The sequence below is a fragment of the Chiloscyllium plagiosum genome, unplaced genomic scaffold (genome assembly GCF_037043375.1).
Source record: "Chiloscyllium plagiosum isolate Xiang-an unplaced genomic scaffold, Cpla_swu_hap1 HiC_scaffold_7, whole genome shotgun sequence".
In the NCBI taxonomy this organism is placed as follows: domain Eukaryota; kingdom Metazoa; phylum Chordata; class Chondrichthyes; order Orectolobiformes; family Hemiscylliidae; genus Chiloscyllium; species Chiloscyllium plagiosum.
In genome coordinates this window covers 51,323,973-51,348,853 of record NW_028270145.1, presented here as the reverse complement: position 1 = coordinate 51,348,853, position 24,881 = coordinate 51,323,973, and the positions used below count along the sequence as shown (strand labels likewise).

The 24,881-nt window shown below is 43.2% G+C and overlaps 1 protein-coding gene across 1 annotated transcript in view; it reads right to left on the bottom strand.

Annotated features, from left to right (window-relative positions):
* Positions 1-1,478: 1,478 nt before the first annotated feature.
* Positions 1,479-24,881, bottom strand: part of atf2 (activating transcription factor 2) — a 155,168-nt gene continuing 131,765 nt past the window's right edge. Inside the window, exon 12 of the mRNA XM_043693568.2 lies at positions 1,479-3,398. Coding sequence (XP_043549503.1) covers positions 3,163-3,398 — 236 coding nt within the window. The 3' untranslated portion in view covers positions 1,479-3,162. The remainder of the gene's footprint in view (positions 3,399-24,881) is intronic.

The window sequence follows — 24,881 nt, the reverse complement described above, 5'->3', positions numbered from 1 at the left end:
TTAGGTATTGGACATCTCATCTGATATGACACAAATGTTGGATAGATTGAGGGAGGTAATGTGGAGGTTGAACTGGCCATTGTCAGCATCGATATGGAAGGTAGCTTTAAATCTGGGATGATGAAACCAATAGACAACCATGTAGATGAGGCAAAAGTGAGGACTGCAGATGCTGGAAACCAGAGTTTAGATTAGAGTGGTGCTGAAAAAGCACAGTAGGTCAAGCAGCATCCGAGGAGCAGGAAAATCGACATTTCAGGCAAAAGCCCTTCATCAGGAATGGAGGCAGGGAGCCTCCAGGGTGGAGAGATATTGAGAAAGGGGAAAAATGGCAAGCTATTTCTGGAGATACTCTGACTATAATTTGATAGCAAGTGTAGATCCAAGCTCAATAGGATAATGGAAAACATGTTGGAGAAGGCTGACATAGTTGTATATGTTAACAGCTGTAGAGAACATAAAACAACTGGAAACATGAAAGCAGAGAACAAAGCAATGTAATGGGGTGAAAATACTTCAAAGAACACTAAATTACATTTCTTTTCAGCCCACCTGCTTAAAAATATAATTAAATTCACTGAAGTACTCTGGGAGTTTTACTTCCGCCCTATTCTTTTATTTCTCTGCTCCTGTTTCTTGCAGCTACTTCTGACTGGAGATGTAACAGCATATCACACCTGCAGTCCTGTGCCATCACACATAGCTGCAATACTATCTGTCATCACTTTTGATTCGTTTGGTTTCAGTTTAAAGAACCATTTAACTTAAAAAATATTATTTAAATTTCCAATCACAAACTTTTGAAAATTCAGTGATTTGCTATATTCACCATATTGAGTAGTTAGGTCAGATAATTATAACTTTATGAAAAATGAAATCTATTGAAGCCAATGAAAATAATATAGTTTAATAGGATTAAACATTCAAATCATTTAAATTTACTCGATTTACATTATTATGCTTATGTTACTGATTTAGTATTTCAAATGATTTAAATGGCAAAGAGTTACTTTTCAACCAACATTCTCTTATGGCTGATTTAAATTAAATTTATTATCACGATTATGGGTAGCCTATGTAATAAAAAGGGAAAAATGAATTAATTCAGAAGTTTTCAAAATGGGACTTTTTTATTTTGGAATCAAATTCAAGTTAAGCTTTGAGAAAGCTGAAAATGTGTTGCTGGAAAAGCGCAGCAGGTCAGGCAGCATCCAAGGAACAGGAGAATCGACGTTTCGGGCATAAGCCCTTCTTCAGGAAAGCTTTGAGAAAGCCAAGAAGTGAATCAATGTCACTTTAAGTGCTGCATCATTAACTTGTAGTCCAACAAGACAATAAAGCTTGAATTTGAGAGCATGGAAAGGTAAATTCTGCTATACAAGTAGATTTTGCCAGATGGCAGCACTAGTATTAAGAGAAAGTACACACAATAACTCCACTTAAAATACAGCTCACATTTTGAAATAAAAATGTTGTCCTTTTACGCACTTAAAAACTGTTTATTGACATGTTCTTCTTAGATAAATTATTTATTCTCTCAGAGAACTTATTCATGCAAATTGCACAAAGAGGAAGATTACACCTCAAGCTACCTCTGTAGAAATGGAAGCTTGTAATCAAGAAGATAAAGATACATTTTTTTTGTCTACAGATACAGTCTGTAAAACAAGGATTATGAAATTGATTGTTGAGTAGTGTAACTGATATCCATCACGAGTTATTAATCTACCACTATATGTTGAGAAGTTTCTCCAAAAGTCACAAGAAGCATCCTGTATCAGTTCCTACATTCTAATTTGACAAATTACACAATTATAAACTAGAAGACCTGGAAACTGTACTGGAGAAATTATATTCCATGTCCTGTTAATTTTGCTAAAAGCAACTCCTTTGTGGCAGCTCAATGTGTGTGTATCTATAGTCTTATTTACATGTGAAGACATCTTTGAACTACTGATATTCTGTTGTCCAAATATATCTATCTTCCAATTTTTTATACTGATGTTGTCAATGTCAATGCATAATATTCTAGTAGTTGTTTTCTACTTCTCCAATTTCAAATTATCTGAGTTTGACCAAGTGTTGATGGCACATTTAGTAAAATGAATCATTTCACAGAAGTTTTGAGGAGAAGAAAGGTAATATACAATCAAACGGCACATGGAATGTTAATCATCAATATTCATTATCTGTATACACAATCATTTAAATAAGATTTCACCAAAGGTCAGTGTGATATTTAAAGGCAACATTCACAGAACTGTTGGTCTAAACAATAGACCACTGGTATATGCATCATTCATCATGATACCCAACAAAGTTGCTGAGCTTTTCAGACTGAAGATTAAAAAAAAACTAAACAGATTGACTACATCTTATTAAAAATGACAAAACAGAAGTCCAATTAAACAAAATTACTAACAATCAAACATTCTTTCAATCTTTCATTCCCTTCACAATGTGCAAATTAGAAAAGGCAAAGAAATAAATGCTTCCTATATCTGAAAACAAAGGCCCCCTCACGGCCAGCTCAGGGTCCAAGAATTTATTAATTTGTCGTTTAGATGGAGAATAACTTTTATTGAATTATTTAACATTTTTGTTATCATTTTTAAATTAAAAACATTTATTTGAAAAGAAGCACTGGAAACATTACTTTTCCAATGTTATGTTCGCGTGTCATGGTTTAGAGGCTTGGTTTATCTTGGACCTCTGGAGAGCAGTTCATGACCAGATGAACAGGATTACTGGTCAAGATAGTCCACGTTGAGCTTTCCTATCAATAAAGTTTGATCTTTTCTTCACAGTCTCAGGAGAGTGACCTTAAAATGTAATTACACTGTTCACAAAAAAATTTTGTCCCCTACTGCACAGCCATAAAGACAGACAGAAAAAGATACTTAAATGTTACTCGAGTGTAGAAAATAGAAAATGCATTGTGGATCAAAGAACAATGACTAAAATATCTGTTTTCAAGGCTGAAGTTAAGTGTTCACTTTGTTTACACTGCTGTAGCCACATCTGAAATACAACTAATAAAAGCACTAAACTTGGAGTATAGAAGTTGTTTTTGGAGATCTGTCCTCCCCGTGCTCAAATTTCCATTTTACAGTCACCGTTGAGACAATATCTGTTGATTTATGTAATGCAGGTATTATCCAATCAACTTGCTGAAGGTTGAGACTGAGACGAAGGAGCAATGGTAACATGAGACTGGACAGGTAGGTTTATCTCTGAACTCTGGTCTGCCATCTGGGTGAGAACCGAGGTAGCAACAGCCTCTGCCATTGCTGTTGAACTTATACCATTTGAGGTGCTGATGGAACTGTGTTGGATGACTTGGGTTTGGGGGCTGCTGGGTAGCGGGCTGTCTATAGAATTCTCATCCTTTTCTACATCTGATGAAAAACAAAACAGAGACTTAGTTGTGTAGAAATGTAAGAAAGAATCATGTATATTAAAACCAACAGTAGTTTACACTGTCCTGTACTTTTGCAACATTAATTGTAACCAGGGATTGTAAATAGAGTTTTCTAATTTAAAAACCTATGATTTTGCACTTTTACTTTGTTTTACAAAATTTAACATAGTTACAATAACTTAAAACAATGTAGAAATGGCTTATTTGTGGCATTACGTACAACCATGGCAACTTTTACTTTATGCTGGAGAAATAATCTAATTAACATTTTTATTGTACCCAAAACATAAATATAAAAATAGACACACAACCAAAGTATTTTAGCATTTATTTAGGACTAACTGTGATTTTCCACTTCCTGAACCGGCAAGAACAACAGCAAGCATGGTCAAAGAAGTAAAGAATTGTTGTAGTACAGAAGGAGGCCTGCAGCAACTCTTCAAACGGGCATCATTACCTCGTGTCAATCTTCTGTTTTCTCCCCAAACCCATGCACACAATTTCTATCCAACTAATCATCCAATGTTCTCGAATGCCTCAGTTGAGCCTACCCCCACTACATTTCCAGGCACAGCACTCACTGTTGAAAATTTTTTTTCTCACATACATTTTTTTGTGCACTATTTTAAACCTGTGCCTCTTATTCTTGTTCAATTTTTCTTTCAGAAATATATTGATTCTTCTGTATTTGCTTTCTATTAATTACACAACTCTCAAATGTATAAAACAGCTCCTCCTGAAAAGTTGAAGTTACCTTGCAACTGCCTAAACAGCAACATGGACACTTTATCGGGCTATCTTACATGAGGGAAGGATAAATCATTTTGAACTATGTCAGTATGTTACTCCATTCCTTGAGCGACCTACATACTACCCTCTCTAGAAATACCATTCAGCTTCAGATGGGTGCTTACACTCAGGATTGCTTTTAATAATACTTATGCAATCTCTTACACTTCTCACCAATTTGCTACATTTTAGGAAAGAATGACCAAATGCAATACAACTGTGTTTCCACCATTGTTCCTAATCTGAAGAAACAGGCACAAAAGACAAAAGGAATATCTACTCCAGGCCAACATAAACTACAGCTGAAAATGTGTTGCTGGAAAAGCGCAGCAGGTCAGGCAGCATCCAAGGAACAGGAGAATCAACGTTTCGGGCATAAGCCCTTCTTCAGGAATCAAGCCCGAAACGTTGCTTCTCCTGTTCCTTGGATGCTGCCTGACCTGCTGCGCTTTTCCAGCAACATATTTTCAGCTCTGATCTCCAGCATCTGCAGCCCTCACTTTCTCTCAACATAAACAACAGCCACCATTGGCAGCCACACTGCACCCAGAGGGAGCAGCAGCAGGATCTGATCTAGTAAGAAAGGAGATCACTCTGGCACAGAACCATATTTGCAGATTTCAATGCAACTTGCTGCAAATAACTGACATCCAGTGTAGAAGATAACCAAGGATGTCCCAGGCCATTATGTTACACTTAATACAGCTGCTGGATGAGGTACGGTGTTCATAAGGATTCAGTGGCAATTCCACTGCAGTAGCTCTCAAGGACACCACTGCCCTATAATTTTTGTTAGGGATGCAGGTTGTTTCGAGGAGTAACTGGAGATCTCTGTGGCATTTTGCAATCTTCTAATTGTAATTGCATCCAAGAGATCATCAATGCAATGGGCACCAGAGCCCACTTTTCTTCTCCCAAGGTGAGGCCAGTCAAGATACAAAGATGAAGACTGCCCATCTGTTGCTAGCTTTTTGCAGTAGCAGGCTGCAATTGATTGTGCCAATAAAGCTTTGACAGTATCCTCTCTCTAACCAGCAGTGTTTGTTTTTTCCCATAAATTTCAACCCATTTGTGATCATAACAGCATATTTTCCAAGTCTACATAGAGAGCTGCCACAGCTAATATATAGTGGAGCACTCATGTATTAGTCTCTTTGCAAGGCCCTAAATAGATACAAGCTGGTTGGTGAGTGGGAAGGGTACCCCCCACCCACCCCCCAAAGCTAGCTTACAAAAGCTCTAAGAAATCCTCAGGCTGCTGCACAGCAAAGTTGGCCATGCTTCCAACAGGGTCATTGTTGAACAGACCACATATTTCCTGAAGATGAGGTCCCTATTCCTAGATGGCTTGGAGTTTCCTTGCAGTACAGCCCAAACAGGGTATCCTGCTTTAATGTAGAGGGCACATCACACTACTATCCGAGTTGACAAAGGAATGGGATGGGCTGGATGTACAGGAGATGCAGGGGAAAGAGAAATCTCTGAAGAGGAAGGTAAAAATAAGATCCTGAGAATTAGAAATGCAAGAAGTAGCAACAAGGGGTGGAAAACTGGGCAATGTTCTGATGAGTCCAGGCAGAACTTCCTAGCCACCCACTTACAGCATGTCTGAGCTGGGTGGACACTTCATATTTGTAAAGTCTAATTTCATTTGCGCAGTTGACTGACAGCCCTCTGCTTGGTGTACATTAGTCCATATTGGTAATGTGTTTACTTGTTTTATTATACATTAACATATGCAATAAAAAGTTCAGTTCTTCTTTCACATGTAAAACTGATGTCCTAACCTCTTTGTAAGCTAAAATGCCTGTATAAATCTTGTCCTACCCTGGTATTAGTAATAAAACAGTTGTAATAAAGTGAGCACTCACATTTCATCACACTCCTGGATCTATGTACTAAAATGGCTCTTGTGACAAAGTGGAGAAAGTGAGGTCTGCAGATGCTGGAGATCAGAGCTGAAAATGTGTTGCTGGAAAAGTGCAGCAGGTCAGGCAGCATCCAGGGAACAGGAGAATCGATGTTTCGGGCATAAGCCAAAGTCACAAGGAGTCACATCAGGGACTGCATTCCCTCATGAGGCCTACTAAGGTATTACTCATTCTAAAAATGCTTCTTCTGAATGTTTCTCCACTACTTTCAATGCTTCAGAGTGCTGAGCCTTCACTATTAGACATAACAAGGTGAGTATCTTCTGTGACAGTACCTAAATACCAATGGCCTGTTATTTCAGCATTTTTTTCTCCATTGCATTGTGTGAATTTGCCACTGCCATCTCATATCCTCAAATTTTTACAGCATTCTCTTGAGGAGGATACAGGACAAATCTTCTCCTCTTGAAACCTGGAGAAGAATCACAGATTCTGCTGTCTCTCCCCAACAAGATTTTGATCTGGAGGTTTGAACTGCTGGAGGCATTGGGGTCATGGGCAAAAGGAGGTGCAGTGGAAGGGTACCTTTGGAGTGTCCTGAAACAGTAGTGTTGGGGGTCTATCACCCCCTCTATGTGGGTGCCTTCTGAGCATCCATAGATAAAGCAATATGATGCAGGTCTCAGTGTATTTCTGTTAGCCATTGGGCATACTGCTGACCTGCTGTGCTTTTCCCCTTCTCCTCTGATGCTACTTGACTTGCTGTGCTTTTTCCAGCTCCACTTTATATCCACCATGAAAAAGTTAGACCAATTGTTGATCCTGTGAATGTGAGGTAGCAGAGAGAACATGAGCCACTTGCCTTTGTGGACTGCAGAAATCACTGACAATTTTTCTGCCTTCCTTTTTTTGCGGGATCTAATAGAACTGACTTGTGTAGTTATCTGTGCTCTGCCTGGATGGGTTTGATGTGATAGCTTCTTGATTTTACTTAACGGAAAGAGGATATCCACCCTTTCTATGACCACATTCAGCAAAGTCTGTAAGGCATATTTGGTGAAGCTGGGGGCCAATCATCTGGCTCTCTTTTATTTTTATAGCAATCACACAGTCTCAGGGATAGTTCCTGACTTGCAATGTCTGAAATTATGTCCTTTTGACCTTCACGTATTATGATGTGGAGGTGCCGGTAATGGACTGGGTGGATAAAGTCAAAAATCACAACACTGGGTTATAGTTCAACAGGTTTATTTTTTTGAGCTTTGGGAGCCCCTGCTCATTCCTCAGGTGTCATGTGACTTTTGACTTTACATATTGTGCCAGACCCTTCAAACCCAGAAGATCTTGCTAACAATAAGAATTTATGGTTTGCTCACCATGCAATTTGCTGAGTTAGCTGTCCCAAAGATCTCACTTGCATAGATACAAGCAGCATGGATCATGGCAGATATTGCACCATCAAACATGTTTGCCACCATACTTCAACTTCAGAAGTCAGACAACGTCAGGTTATAGTTCAACAGGTTTATTTGAAATCACAAACTTTCGGAGCGCTGCTCCTTCATCAGCTGAACAGATTCCAGCATCTGCAGTAATTTGCTCCAACATCTGTTGGACAATAACCTGGTGTCGACGTAGGACTTCTGATTTTGTCCATCCCAGTCCAACATCGGCACCTCCACATCATACTTAAATTCCGCATTTAAAAGTTCTGTCCTAACATTTCTTAGTTTTGAATACTGCTGTGTTAGTGCAATATAATTTCTATGACCTAAGTCGACAACTCATGATCAATATTATCCTTCCAAATTGATTGTGAAAAGTGAAATAGTACAGTAAATCTGACAGTACATATCATCTTTTGTCATCCTATGTTAAGTATGGGAAAATTGGACGACAAAGTAGATTTCCTGTGCTTAATATGATACAACACAGCACATTTTGCTACTTTAGCAGAAGAGATTTCAGAAAAGTTGCCTCAATAGTATTGTAACCTGAGCAGTAAAGCGCACTTACTAAATAGAATAGTTGCTTGTCACTTGAAGCTACCTGATTAAATTAGGAAACATTTAGTCTGTTCCCATTTTTTCCCTAGTGGACTAGATACACGTGTGGCAATCCACTAGGTCATTAACAGTAAATCGTAGATAAGTCAGAAACTAGGACTATCCACCTTCTCAACAGGATGTCGGTGCATGATTATGGGAAAAGATTATTTGATTTTTTTAAGTTAAAGGAAGCTTACTTTGATAAGAAAATGATCTTTAAACTGAGTATCATCAGTATATGTACAAAATACTGAAAACCTTTTATTTATAGCCTAGATTTCTTCATCTGAGGCTCACCTGCCAACTACTTGCAGCGATGGATGATTACTATACCTAATTCTAATGATGCACACACAGGAGAATAAGCACTGTTTAGAGTCTAAATGCCACCAGCTGTTCTACAGTTGTAGAGAATTAATTGGATCCAGATTTAAAACTAAAAACCTATATCATATCTGACTCATAATTCAACTAATGACATGCTTCTCTTGTATGCTAAATTAATATTTTCATGAAAACCAAAAGTGCTTAATGTAAGCCAAAAAGCAGATTAATAAAAATGTCTTTTGGATAATGATTTGCAATACATCAAGTATTCACTAAAAATCTTAAAGTTTTGAATTTACTATGGTTAAAAATAATGTAAGGCACCCTAATGTATTTTGTTTTATAATTTAGAACACAATACTATTCACACTGTAGGTGATTACAGTATAATGCATAGCCATAAACATATAATGAACCCATAACTCAGATAAATCCAGTCTCTGTACATATACTTTATGGTTTTAAATGTCATCATTGCTGTTCAGCAAATATCTTAAAATTAAAGCATTTTTAAAAAATGTATGTGTGTATGTATAGTATATATACATATCAATACATGTATATTTCTAACATTTCAGTCATTGGTGTTTAAATCTGAACATTATGCTGCCCATCAGAAAGATAGAGTTTAGATTTAAGGAAAAATATGTGCACAGTATGCATGCCAGTACAAGGCACTATCCGCATCAATAAGAAAACACATGCAGAGCTGTCAGGTTGTAGCTATGACTGACTAATCTCCATAGCAATCACTGTCAATAGCAAAGGTCTGCAGTTTTCTTGTATAATGTACCTTCAGGCTACAGTGTAAATCCACAAAGCACTCAACTGATTGCAGATCAAAGGATTCGGAGTTAAGCTCCAGACCTAATAAAATTTATGCATAAAATTTAGATTGATTGACTATTTTCTCATTTCGGTTCTTTTTGAATTAACCATCATTGGAATAAAAGCATTTTTTGTTTACCCAGCTTTAGCTTTGAATTTTTCATGACATGTATGTTCACCATTAATATTGATTACATCAAACAAAATCAGATTAATTTTACAGACAACAAATACCACATTTCTACACTTATCTTTCAAGCTGCAAAAGGAAATTCAAATCCTGTTGTAGAATATTATTTTTAAAAGGTCACGGGGCATGGACTGACTCAAGATGACTAACTTGGCGACTGCCATTTAGATTTCATTGTTATATTAATTTGGGGGATATGGGCATTGTTATAAAAGCCTGCATTGTTGCACATACCTAACTGCCCATGATAAATTGATTGGAGTCATAGATATGTACAGCATGGAAACAGACCCTTCGGTCCAACCCATTCACGCCGACCAGATATCCCAACCCAATCTAGTCCCACCTGCCAGCACCCGGCCCATATCCTCCAAACCCTTCCTATTGATATACCCATCCAAATGCCTTTTAAATGTTGCAATTGTAGTAGTCTCCACCACTTCCTCTGGCAGCTCATTCCATACAGGTACCACCCTCTGTGTGAAGAAGTTGCCCCTTAGGTCTCTTTTATATCTTTCCCCTCTCACCCTAAACCTATGCCCTCTAGTTATGGACTTCTCAACCCCAGGGAAAAGACTTTGTCTATTTACCCTATCCATGCCCTTCATAATTTTGTAAACCTCTATAAGGTCACCCCTCAGCCTCTGACGCTCCAGAGAAAACAGCCCCAGCCTGTTTCGCCTCTCCCTATAGCTCAAATCCTGAACCCTGGCAACATCCTTGTAAATCTTTTCTGAACCCTTTCAAGTTTCACAACATCTTTCCGATAGGAAGGAGACCAGAATTGCATGCAATATTCCAACAGTGATCTAACCAATGTCCTGTACAGCCGCAATTCATATGGTAGAAGTACTGAGTGTTGTAGGTAGCAAGTTCAGCATTTTGACTGAAAGCCCATGGAGGAACGATGATATACATTGATATCAAGTTGGGATGCACAATTTGGTGAAAAGCTTGAAGGTGACGGTGTTCCCATGCACATGTTGCTCTTGCTCTTCTAGAATGTGGAGGTCAAAGATTGAGGTGGAGCCTTGGCAAATTGCAACCTGTCAATAGATTACTTAGCAGCTAAGGTATGGTGATAGTGAGTGAAGTCAATGCTTAATGTAGTGGATGGGCTAATTGGTCTTGATTTTTAAAGAGCTTTTTGAGTGCTACTGCAGATGCATTCATCTAAATAAGTGGAGAATATCCCTTTATATTTATGACAAATTAGGTGAGGCTTTGAGAAGTCCAGAGATGAACCATTCAAAAATAACTTACATTTATTATTTTTATTCACTCATGAATTTTGGGCACTGCCAACCAGCCAGCATTTATTGCTTGTCCCTAATTGCCCTTGAGAAGGTGATGGTGAGCTGGCTTTTTGAACTGTTGAGGTCCATGTTCTGTAAGCAGACCCAAATGTTGTTGGGGAAAGAATTCCAGGATTTTGTTTCAACCACACCAAGGGAGTATTAGTATAATTCCAAATCAGGATGATAAGTGGCTTGGAGAGGAACTTGCAAGTGATGATATTCCCATGTATCTTCTACCCCTATCCTTCAAGATGGAAGTGGTTGTGGTTTTGGAAGTTGCTTTGGTGAATCTCTGCAGTGCATTTTGTGGGTAGTTCACATTGCTGTTACTGTGCCTCAGTGTTGGAGGAAATAGACATTTGCAGATGTGGTACCAATCAAGTTGACTGCTTTGTCCTGGGTAGTGTCAAGTTTCTTGAGTGTTGTGTAGCTGCACTCATCCAGGCAAGTGAGGAGTATTCCAATGCACTCTTGACTTGTGCGTTGTAGATAGTGGACAGGCTTTGGGGTGTCAGAAGGTGAGTCACTTGCTACAGGATTTCTAGCCCCTCACCTGCTTTTGTAGCTACTGTACTTATATGGCTAGTCCAGTTCAGTTTCTGGTCAATTATGTATATTGTGCCTGCAGCATCATAAAATGTCCTGAAGCACATCACAGGAGTTTTGTTTCAAAGTTATTTGCCTGAAGACTGTCCCACCCAATATAGCAAGGTTACAAAGTCCCAAATTCACTCTGTGCTGTTGGCAATATCGGAGTCTGGCTGGCTGTTCAGCTGAGCAAATTCTCCCACCAAAGAGTCAGAAGAGTTGTGGAGGGGAGAAGCGAGGGGAGAGAAGCGAGGGGAGGGGCGAGAGGGGCGAGCGGGGGGGAGGGGCGAGCGGGGGGGAGGGGCGAGAGGGGCGGGAGGGGGGGGGAGGGGCGAGAGGGGGGGGAGGGGCGAGCGGGGGGGGAGGGGGGGAGGGGCGAGAGGGGCGAGCGGGGGGGAGGGGCGAGCGGGGGGAGGGGCGAGAGGGGGGGGAAGGGCGAGAGGGGGGGAGGGGCGAGGGGGGGAGGGGCGAGCGGGGGGGAGGGGCGAGCGGGGGGGAGGGGCGAGAGGGGGGGAGGGGCGAGAGGGGGGGAGGGGCGAGAGGGGGGGAGGGGCGAGAGGGGGGGAGGGGCGAGAGGGGGGGAGGGGCGAGAGGGGGGGAGGGGCGAGAGGGGGGGAGGGGCGAGAGGGGGGGAGGGGCGAGAGGGGGGGAGGGGCGAGAGGGGGGGAGGGGCGAGAGGGGGGGAGGGGCGAGAGGGGGGAGGGGTGAGAGGGGGGAGGGGTGAGAGGGGGGGAGGGGCGAGAGGGGGGAGGGGCGAGAGGGGGGGAGGGGCGAGAGGGGGGGGAGGGGCGAGAGGGGGGGGAGGGGCGAGAGGGGGGGGAGGGGCGAGAGGGGGGGAGGGGCGAGAGGGGGGGAGGGGCGAGAGGGGGGGAGGGGCGAGAGGGGAGAGGGGGGAGGGGCGAGAGGGGGGAGGGGCGAGAGGGGCGAAAGGGGGGAGGGGCGAGAGGGGCGAGAGGGGGGGGGAGGGGCGAGAGGGGGGGAGGGGCGAGAGGGGGGGGAGGGGCGAGAGGGGGGGAGGGGCGAGAGGGGGGGGAGGGGCGAGAGGGGGGAGGGGCGAGAGGGGGGAGGGGCGAGAGGGGCGGAGGGGCGAGAGGGGGGGAGGGGCGAGAGGGGGGGAGGGGCGAGAGGGGGGGAGGGGCGAGAGGGGGGGAGGGGCGAGAGGGGGGGAGGGGCGAGAGGGGGGGAGGGGCGAGAGGGGGGGAGGGGCGAGAGGGGGGGAGGGGCGAGAGGGGGGAGGGGCGAGAGGAGGGAGGGGCGGGCGGAGGGAGGGGCGGGCGGAGGGAGGGGCGGGCGGAGGGAGGGGCGGGCGGAGGGAGGGGCGAGAGGGGGGAGGGGCGAGAGGGGGGGAGGGGCGAGAGGGGGGGAGGGGCGAGAGGGGGGAGGGGCGAGAGGGGGGAGGGGCGAGAGGGGGGGAGGGGCGAGAGGGGGGGAGGGGCGAGAGGGGGGGAGGGGCGAGAGGGGGGGAGGGGCGAGAGGGGGGGAGGGGCGAGAGGGGGGGAGGGGCGAGAGGGGGGGAGGGGCGAGAGGGGGGAGGGGCGAGAGGGGGGGAGGGGCGAGAGGGGGGGAGGGGCGAGAGGGGGGGAGGGGCGAGAGGGGGGGAGGGGCGAGAGGGGGGAGGGGCGAGAGGGGGGGAGGGGCGAGAGGGGGGGAGGGGCGAGAGGGGGGGAGGGGCGAGAGGGGGGGAGGGGCGAGAGGGGGGGAGGGGCGAGAGGGGGGGAGGGGCGAGAGGGGGGGAGGGGCGAGAGGGGGGGAGGGGCGAGAGGGGGGGAGGGGCGAGAGGGGGGGAGGGGCGAGAGGGGGGGAGGGGCGAGAGTGGGGGAGGGGCGAGAGTGGGGGAGGGGCGAGAGTGGGGGAGGGGCGAGAGGGGGGGAGGGGCGAGAGGGGGGAGGGGCGAGAGGGGGGGAGGGGCGAGAGGGGGGAGGGGCGAGAGGGGGGAGGGGCGAGGGGCGAGAGGGGGGAGGGGCGAGAGGGGCGAGAGGGGGGAGGGGCGAGGGGGGGGAGGGGCGAGAGGGGGGAGGGGCGAGGGGGGGGAGGGGCGAGAGGGGGGGAGGGGCGAGAGGGGGGGAGGGGCGAGAGGGGGGGAGGGGCGAGAGGGGGGAGGGGCGAGAGGGGGGGGGGAGGGGCGAGAGGGGGGGGAGGGGCGAGAGGGGGGGGAGGGGCGAGAGGGGGGGAGGGGCGAGAGGGGGGGAGGGGCGAGAGGGGGGGGAGGGGCGAGAGGGGGGGGAGGGGCGAGAGGGGGGGGACGGGCGAGAGGGGGGAGGGGCGAGAGGGGGGGAGGGGTGAGAGGGGGGGGAGGGGCGAGGGGGGGAGGGGCGAGAGGGGGGGAGAGGGGCGAGAGGGGGGGGAGAGGGGCGAGGGGGGGGGGAGAGGGGCGAGGGGGGGGGAGAGGGGCGAGAGGGGGGGGGAGAGAGGGGGGGGAGAGGGGCGAGAGGGGGGGAGAGGGGCGAGAGGGGCGAGAGGGGGGGGAGAGGGGCGAGAGGGGGGGAGAGGGGCGAGAGGGGGGAGGGGCGAGAGGGGGGAGGGGCGAGGGGCGAGGGGGGCGGGGGGCGAGGGGGGTGGGGGGCGAGGGGGGTGGGGGCCGAGGGGGGTGGGGGCCGAGGGGGGTGGGGGCCGAGGGGGGTGGGGGGCGAGGGGGGTGGGGGGCGAGGGGGGTGGGGGGCGAGGGGGGTGGGGGGCGAGGGGTGGCGGGAGAGGCGTGGCGGGAGAGGCGTTGGGGTGGATAAGGTGGGCAGAGGGGAAATGAGGAAACTGGTGAAATCCACATCGGTCCTGTGTGGTTCGAGGGACCCTCCAATGTGCACTCCAATGATCCGGCCAGCCCTACCATGTCTCAGCCCATCACCATTGTGCAGTGATTAAGACAGATGAAAGCGAGTGAGATGAAGCTTAGTTTTGTCAACATACATATGGAAACTGATTAGTTATTGATAATAACATCAGGAGCAGCATGCATGTGAGAAATAAGAAGGAGCCAAGAAAGGTGTTACGGGAAATTGGAGGAGTGGGTACAGGACTGAGAAGAGAGGCCTTTGCACATAATACTCTAGTTAGGATTTCACAGATAAGAATGGAACTGGATGTCTGCAGTCCCACATATATAAATGACAGTGGAGAGTAATAGTATGGCCAATTATGTCAAATGTTGTAGACAGATTGAAAAGGAAGAGGAGAGATAATTTACTTTTGCTGCAGTCACATGGGATGTCATTTGTGATTTTGACAACAGCAGTTTCAGTACTGTGTAGGGGCAGAAACTTGATCAGTGGCTGTAAAAGATGGAGTGTAGGTAAAGATGACAGAGATTTAGGAGGTAGCATTATGTTGGGATGTTGGAGACAGAGCATTTGTGTGATGCAAATTTTACTTGCCATTTACCAGCACAAGCTGTTGTGTGGAGTTTGCTGCATGTTTCAGTACTTGAGGAATTGCAAATGGAACTGAACATTTTGTACAAACATTGCTAAACATTCTCACTTCTGACTTTATGAACGGAGGGACAGCAATTGATCAAGCAGTGAGAGGTGGTTGAATCTAGCTTGAAGATTCTTGTTGTAATATTTTGCAGCCAAGATGTCTTTCTTTGTGTTTGGTATTACTAAGCATTGGAGAAATACCCCAGATCTCCACTGACATCAGTTTTCCTGGGGCTGTTTGATGCACAGACACATTTATCTCACAAACGTCATTGTAGAAGACACATAAAACATCCTTGGAATAGGTGAAAATCAACAGAGAAAGGGAAAGGCAGCACTTAAAACAATAATGCACACAGGGTAATATTATAGGGGAAATGATTTAGACTAAATTATGATGGGTCCCTTGGATCTAATGGCCTGTATTCTAGGCTCGTAAAAGTGTTTGTGCATTTTTTGGGATTTGAATTTAGATAGAGGTAGTTGGATCTTGGTCAGTTGTGAAGGTTTTCCATTGATGTGAACACATCATTTCTAATAATGCATATGACTGCAGTCAAGTGATTGACAGAATTCCTGTTGTTACTGGATAAAATGTTGATACTTTATCTGTCATAAACTCAACAGTAAGCACATTAAAGCAGTTTGCCTAGTTCTGACAATAGAACAGAAGGTTTGCTTCTCTGTTCAGAGGGCAATAGTTTTTCTCCTAGCAGGAGAACCAAGCACAGATTTTAAAGAGCTGAGTTAAGAGTCATATTTTCTGGGTTGCATTCTCTGTAATGGATGGTGTTGGGAAATAGTTGAAACTTTGTTTCAAGATTGTGTTCAAATATTTCAAATTGTCTTCTCTGCATGATATTTTAAAAATGAACTTATGTTCTGTTGCTCAAGAATATGCGCAGACTGTGTCAATATGTTTCAGTGAATAACCAACATGTTAACCAACTAAAAAAATTAAATATACGATCTATCAAGCAATATATCATTTTGAGATCTGACTTGTCCAGTAATAACCATCAGCTGACATCACAATGTGGGGGTCTTTTAGATGAGATTTGTATTCATTGAATTTAAGAGTGATCTAAGTTTTATTTAACAGGTATGTGAAAGGTTAAATGACTTTGTATGCTGTTAGAATATTTCTGGGAGTAGAAAACATAACAGTGGAACATTTGCAATCTTTGCCTCAGGTTAAACCGAGAGATTTGGCAGATGAAATGCTTAAAGTGATCATCCAACACTTAGAATTAGAGAGAGGAAATCCTGAATTTGATGTCATAGCAGAATTAGATAACATTCAGTTAAAAGTGACATGGGAATCCTCAGGGAATTTGGAGGAATGGAAAATGCTGCTGATACAAAAAGTACTGGTCTTAAGGAGCAAACAATTGGACTTCAAGGTAATAAAGGAAAAAAAAACTGGAATCTAGAAGTGAAGAAAATAGTACACTTTCATTGAAATAAGACTAGACACACCAAAGCCAATTGCAAGAAATTAAATGGAAGACTGATTGCAATAGTTGGAATGGCTAAGAAATCCTCGGAAAAGGATTATTAGAAAAGGAAATAGATATTAAACAGTAGCTGACAATGTGTTGCTGGAAAAGCGCAGCAGGTCAGGCAGCATCCAGGGAACAGGGAACAGGAGCATCAGCTTATGCCCGAAACATCGATACTCCTATTCCCTGGATGCTGCCTGACCTGCTGCGCTTTTCCAGCAATACATTTTCAGCTCTGATCTCCAGCATCTGCAGACCTCACTTTCTCCATTAAACTGTAGCTGTTGTACAAAGCAAGCATGTTTCCTTAGAACTTAGCAAGAGGGAAAGATGGTTTAGGACAATCAAGAAAATAATTATTGAAGTATTTACCAATAGAGAATCCGACCTCTAGAAGAGCTGAATATTGTATTTCAAAAGGAGAGGTATTTCCTTACTCCTCAAATCAAGGTGGTGAACCAATTAAGATAATGAAAGACACTGAAGTTAGCTAATAATACAATTTGCCTTCTAGAATAGTCAATGAAGGAGAAAATATTATTTGGAGGTATAAAACATACAACAATACAGCACAGTACAGACCCTTCAACCCACAATATTGTGCTGAGCATTTATTTTAATAATTTAAGAACAACCTAACCTACACACCCCTCAATTTACTGCTGTCTATGTGCTTGTCCAGCAGTCGTTTAAATATCTCAAATGTCTCTGACTCTACTATCACGACTGGCAGTGCATTCTACGCACCTATCACTCTGTGTAAAAAGCCTACCTCTGACATCTCCCCTGTACCTTCCTCCAAACACCTTAAAATTATGAGCCCTCGTAATTGCCCTGGGGAAAACTCTCTGGCTATCTACTCTATCTATGTCTCTCACTACCTTGTACACCTCTATCCAGTCACCTCTCTTCCTGCTTCTCTCCAGTGTGAAAAGCCCTACCTCACTCAACCTCTCTTCATAAGACAAGCCTCCAATCCAGGTAGCATCCTGGTAAATCTCCTTTGCATCCTCTCTAAAGCATCTACATCCTTCCTATAGTGAGGCGACCAGAACTTGGCATAATATTGCAAGTCTGATCTAACCAGGGTTTTATAGAGCTGCAGCAAAACCCAGTGGCTCTTAAACTCAATCCCCCTGTTAATGAAAGCCACAACACCATACGCCTTCTGAACAACCCTATCAACTTGGGTGGCAACTGGGAGGGATCTATGTACGTGGACCCCAAGATCCCGCTGTTCCTCCGTACAGCCAAGAATTCTATCTTTCACCCTGTATTCCGCATTCAAATTAAATCTTCCAAAATGAATCATGTCGAGTTTATTCAGGTTGTACAGCCCTTCAGCCCAACAAGTCCACACCAACCCACCCACACCCAATCCCCTACTCTGTATTTAGCCTGACTAATACATCTCACACTGTGGGCAATTTAGCATGGCCAATTCACCTAACCTGCACATCTTTGGACTGTGAGAGGAAACCCATGCAGACACAGGGAGAATGTACAAACGCCACACAGACAGTTACCCGAGGCAGGAATTGAACCCGGGTCCCTGGCGCTGTGAGGCAGCAGTGCTAACCACTTAGCCACCATGCCGCTGCCTTACTGCCAGTCTGAGTTCTTTCCTAACTGTGTTGTGACTAAATCTTACGTGTATAGAATTGGTCAGGAAGAAGAGGAGTCTATGAAAACAAGCGATGATGTGGAAATTCAGTAATCAGAAACAATCTTTTGAAATTTTAAATAAGAATGAATGGGGGAAAAAGGGGAGTAAGGCTGGCCTGTTTAGCCCATCTTCTCTATTAGAAATGCAATAAATAGGTTCTAAATTCAGACAGCTATACCAAACAACATACTCAAACTGAATAAGAACTAATAGCTAAGTCATATTTTTTGCAATTATTAATGAGGAAATTGAGACCACCTCAAATATCAATTGATTAGAGATAGAGAGTAGGCAATCAGGTGGTAGTTCCATCTGAGTATTGTAACAAAATTATATGAGTGGCTCCCAAAATTCCAATGATGTGTTCTTAACTATTCAGAAAAAGACCCAATACTGTACTAAAACATGTTTACTGGCCAGAAATACAAAAAGATGTGCTTAAGTTCTGCTATGTCATACAGGTCAGATAGTGTGAAAAGCACAATCAGGAATTAAACCTGTGCCTTTGTTTTGGTAGAGCCTTAAAACCATAGACATAGGAGTAGAAGTAGGTCATTCAATGGGCTCATGGTTTATCTAATAATCCTCAATTTCACTTTCCTGCTTTGTCCCCCCCTTATCCTTGATTCTCTTTGTGATTATAAATCTGTCTATCTCATTTGTGAATATCCTTAACGAACCAGCCTCTACAGCTCTCTATGGTAAGGAAATCCACAGATTCACTGCCCTGAGAAGAAATCCTTCTCATCTCTGTATTAAATGGATGACCCCATGACGAGGTTATACCTTCTGCTCAGAGGCTCCTAAAAGTAGGAAGTACCTCTCCATATCTACCATGCTGAATCTTCTAAGAACCATTTTGTTTCAATAACACCATTCTTCTCTCATTATTTTAAACTTAAATAAGTACAAGCTCAAACTACTCAACCTTTCCTAATAAAGATAGTCCCTCCATAACTGGAATCAACATAATGAACCTTCCTTGAACTGCCTCCAATGCTAATATATCTTAGATCGGGGGACTAAAACTGTTCACAGTATTTTGACTAGTGCCTTGTATAGATTGCACAAGACTTTGTTAATTTTATACTCCATTCCACTATCCCTTCCATTTGAAATAAAAGATTTCACTTGCCTTCCTTATTATCTGCTCCACACATACACGAGTGTTTTGTGATTCATGCACATCCACCCCCAAACCCCTCTGTGCTGCAGCTTTTGGCAGTCCTTCATCATTGCAGCCAGGGATAAATATTGGGATGGTGAGGATCTAGAGCATGTTAAGATTAAAAAGGAGGAGGTATTAGATGTTTTAATGGCCATAAGGTGCATAAACCCCTAGGCTATGATGAGATGTATCCCATGTATGCCATGGGAGGCAAAGGAGGAGATTGCTGGGGCACTGGCGAATATATTTAAAACTTCACTGGCAACGGGTGAAGTGCTGGATGGCTGGAGGATAAATAATGTAGATCCTTTATTCAAAAGGACAGCAAGGATAGGCCAGGTAATTACAGACCAGTTAGCCTGATGTCAGTGTTAGAGAAATTATTGGAAAGCATTCTAATGGACAAGATTAATCAATACTTGGAAAGGCAGGGATCGATCAAAGATAGTCAGCATGGATTTGTAGAGGGAGATCCTGTCTGACTAACTTAATTGAAGTTTTTTTAAAAAGGTGACCAAACGTATTGATGAAGCTCGTGCAATTGATGTGGTTACATGGACTTCAGAGAGGCCTTTGACAAGGTCCACATGGAAAACTGGTCCAATAGGTAAGAACCTATGGGATCCAAGAAAGGATCCAAAATTGGTTTACAAAGACCATAAGACATAGGAGTGTAAGTAAGGCCATTCGGCCCATCGAGTCCACTCCGCCATTCAATCATAGCTAACGGGCATTTCAACTCCACTTACCCGCACTCTCTCTGTAGCCCTTAATTCCTTGCAAGATCAAGAATTTATCAATCTCTGCCTTAAAGACATTTAACGTTCCGACCTCCACTGCGCTCCATGGCAATGAATTCCACAGGCCCACCACTCTCTGGCTGAAGAAATGTCTCCTCATTTCTGTTCTAAATTGATCCCCTCTAAATCTAAGGCTGTGTCCACTAGTCCTGGTCTCCCCACCTAATGGAAACACATTCCCAGCATCCACCCTTTCTAATCCATGCATGATGTTGTAAGTTTCTATTAGATCTCACCTCAACCTTCTAAACTCTAATGAATACAATCCCAGGATTGTCAGTCGTCCATCATACGTTAGGCCTATCATTCCAGGGATCATCCATGTGAATCTCCGCTGGATACGTTCCAGTGCCCGTATGTCCTTTCTGAGGTATGGGGCCCAAAATTGGACACAGTATCCTAAAGGGGGCCTAACTAGAGCTTCATAAAGTCTCAGTAGCACATCACTGCTTTTATATTCCAACCCTCTTGAGATAAATAACATTACATTTGCTTTCTTAACCACGGACTTAACCTGTAAGTCAACCTTTAGCGAGTCCTGGATTAGCACTCCCTTTGTGCTTTGGCTTTATGAATTTTAGAAAATAGTACACGCCTGTATTCTTTTTTTCCAAAGTGGAAGACCTCGCATTTGCTCACATTGAATTTCATCACCCATTTCCTGGACCACTCTCCTAACCTGTCTAAATCTTTCTGCAGCCTCCCCACCTCCTCAAAATTACCTGCCTGTCCGCCTAACTTGGTATCATCAGCAAACTTCGCCAGAATGCCCCCAGTCCCTTCATCCAGATCATTAATATATAAAATGAACAAGTGCTAGTCAAACAATGAATCCTGCGGGACACCACTTTTCATGAGCTGCCATTCTGAAAAAGAATCTTTTATCCCAACTCTCTGCCTTCTATCAGACAGCCAATCCTCAATCCATGCAAGTAGCTCACCTCGAACACCATGGGCCCTCATCTTATTCAGCAGCCTCCTGTGAGGCGCCTTATCAAAGGCCTTTTCTAAGTCCAGATAGATAACATCCATTGGGCTTTGCTGGTCTAAACTACTTGTTACCTCTTCAAAGAATTCTCACAGTTTTGTCAGGCATGACCTCCCCTTACTAAATCCATGCTGACTTGTTTTAATCTGAGGAGACAAAGGGTAGTGGTGAAGGGTTGTATTTGTAATTGGAAGCCTGTGACCAACAGTGTACCACAGAGATTGGTGCTGGGACGCTTGCTGTTTGTTGTGTATATTAACAAATCAACACAAAAGTAGGTGGGAAGGCAAATGGGGATAACACAAAGTGCCTGCTTTGGGAAATAGACAGATAAAATGACACACCTGACTTGGATGTGAATGTAGAGGTTTAATTAGTTTAATTAATTAGCTTAAAAGTTTGCAGATGACACAAAACTTGGGCGTTTTGTTGATACTCTGCGCATCGTTTGGACAGTGGGATGAAATCAGAGCACATGGAAGAAACCCACACAGATATGTGGAAAATGTGCAAACTCCACACAGTTGCCTGAACATAGAATCAAACCTGAGCCCTTGGCACTGTGTTAACCACTGAGCCATCGATAGATGAATGGTCTCAGGCTACAATCTGATATTGATCAGATAATAAATTGGGCAGAAGAATGGAGATCGAATTTAATCCTGATAATTGCAAGGTGAAGCATTTTGGGAGGTCTTATAAGGGAATCATATAAACAGTGAATGGCAGGTCTTGCAGGAATATTGAGGAACAAAGGGACCTTGGTGTACATGTCTAAATACCCCTGTAACTGTCAGCTCAGGTCGATAGAATGGCAAATGGTTGCTCTCATTAGTCAGAGAGTAGAATACAGAAGCAAGGAAGTCTCGTTGCAACTTTATAAAGCATTGGTTAGGCCACAGATGGAAAACTGAGAGAATTCTGGTGGCCACACGAACAGAAGGTCATGATTGTACTGGACAGGGTGCAGAGGAAATTCACCAGGATGTTGTCTGAGATAAAAATTCTCAGTTGTATGAGGAGAGACTGGATAGGCTGTGTTTGTTTTCTTTGGAGGACAGTAGGTAGAAGGGGGATTTGACAGAAGTATACAAAATTATGACAGGCATAGACAGTAAGCAGTGGACCAAGTACAGGTCATTGGGATTAGAATACTTCAGTGCTTGTTCATCAGCACAGGCATAGTGGGCCTAAAGTCCTGAATATACGCTCTATAACTCTACTTACATAATAGTCTACTCTTCTATTCTTCCTGCCAAGGTACATAATCATATTGTCTTATATTATATTCCATTTGCCAAGTTTTTGCCTACTCATTTTATCTGTCTATATCCCGAAGCAAGTACTGTGTATTCTCCCCACCATTTGCGTTCCCACCTATTTTTGTGTGATCTGCAAACTTAGTGATAGCACATTTACTTCCCTCACCCTAGGCACTAATATATGTTGTAAATAATTGTGGCCCCAGCATTAGTCCTAATGGCACTCTACTAGTTGTAGGGTATCAACCCCTGAAAATACTCTATCCCCCATTTTATCATAACTCTCTATCTCCGGTTAGTTAGCCAATCATCTATTCATGCTAATATTCTACCACAACTCCATTAGCTCCTATTGTATTAAGTAGACTTTGTGCAGACCTTATGGAATGCCTGTCAGAAATGCAAATATATTACCATCCACTGTTTCCTTTCTATCATCTTCTTGTAAGATCAAATACATTTGTCAAACATGACTTCCCAATCATGAAGCCACGCTGATTCTGCTTGATTAAATTATGTATTTTTAAAGATTTTGTTATTCCATTCTTTATAACAGACACTAACATTTTCCCAATGATAGATGCTTTTTGTCTCCTTTCCTTTTTCAATAAATTCAAAATAATAAACTCATCACTTAGGCTATCTTTGTCAATTTTTTTCCAACCTATATGAAGATTGAACTCTCAAGATTATAACAGCACATTTCTTACATGTCCCTTTTTTTGTGTCTCTGACTCACTTACCTATTGTTAGGGATGCATAAACTACTCTCACAAGCGACTTCTTCCCTTTGCTATTTCTTATCTCCGCCCAAACTGATTCTACATCTTGGTCTTCTGAACTAAGGTGATCTCTCTCTTCAGTACACCTGATCCATTAATAAGAGTCACCATAAGAAACAGGAACATTAGTAGGCGTTCACATTCAATGGAATCCTGGCTGATTCAATATTCTTTACATCCTCTTTCCTGCCCTTTCTTCATAAACCCTGATTCCCAAACAGATCAAGAATCGATCTCAACCTTAAATTTACATAAGGACGCTACCCCACAGCTCTCCATGCGAAGGAATTCCAAAGACCCACAACTCACCATCTTTTCTTTCCATTCTCAAACAAAGATTTAAATTGTTCGTCGCTTGCTATAATGGGGATGGAGCAGTGACGGATATGACACGCTACGTAGTTACAGACCAAGTGTAATGCAGTTTTGTTGCTGATGGCCCACAATGCCATGTGTGCATGTGTTGAGTTGTATCTACACTTAGTCCATCGCATTTAGTATGGTCATGATTTCCAGATGGGTTAGTGAGGATGAGGTCAATGTTATTTCCACATGTAGATTATTTCACTAACTGTTAGAAGACCATCTTGGTAGATATGTCCTTTTAGACAACCAACTGCTCAGTTAGTGAAGACACCATTGGCTTATGATTGGTAACAGATGGTGATGTCTTCAACCTGCAGAGTAGATTCTTTGTACTTGTTACCATCCATGCTACGTTCAGGCTATGTTCAGCATGGAGGAGTATTGATTCTTTACTTGAAAGTGTGTGGTAGTTTTCATTTTACATGAATCAGTTGGGTTTATGCTTCATGGTAACATGTACTTATTTATTCTTATTTCAAATTGAATTCTAATTCACAAACTGTCTTGGTAGGATTTTAATTCATATTCTTTGGATTATTAATTCATACACCTGGATCACTTACCCAATAGCATAACTAATATCAAAAAGCTCTCTCCATTAAATCACTGCTCTTACAAGATGGCAGATGTGATGGCAGATGTGAGAAAGAAATATATATTGCCATAATAAACTATACAAATTATAATAATGAAATATTATACTAATATTTGACTGTGATTCTGCACACTTTGTACACTTTAAATCATTGCTTTCTCTCAAAGGTCAAATTTTAATGTACTTATCAAAATTTGCAGTCAATATTCATTTCAATACTGATCAAAATTGTACAGACCATAGTGTTGAACAGAAGAGAGTTTTCTTTGCTATAATTTGAGAGCCCAATCTTTATTCTACTGTCACATTCAAACAGGAATTCAACAGTAATGAAGTTCATTGCAATCAGTGTAATCTGCTGCAACAACAGCTCTTTCCATTATTCATTGATGGGGAAAGAATATTTCATGTCTGTGGTCACATTTTAATAAATCATATATGATATTCTGATCAAACATTACAGTTCAGCAATTAGAACAATTTATATGCCAATATGGAGTCAGGCATCTCTCATGCATCATTAGGATCACAAATTTGCTTTTTTACCTCTTAAATGGAAATAGTAAGGTTTAATTTCAACCTGATAAGTGTTACAAAAATGTAAATGGTTCCTTTCCTTTCTTAATACAACCTCGTTTAGCCACAATTAGAGTATTTGGGTATTACTATGTTAATTTTTAAGTATAATGAGGGGAATGCTACACAAAGTATTTGTATAATCAGTGGAGACTTTAAACAGTGAAATACATGTAAATTTTATTCTAATCCTCTGTCCAACACCAGCACCTCTAAGTCAAGCCTCTGGACCTAGTTGCTGGAAGTCAAGCTATCTAGGTGGATCAATTTAGTGCTCCACATTTGTCCATTGTTTAATCAAAAAAGTCTACTAAAACAGTCAACACAATCTCAGACTTTTCAAAAATATCTGTTTAGCATGGATATAATGAATATGGATAACCAAATTATACTTTAAAAATAC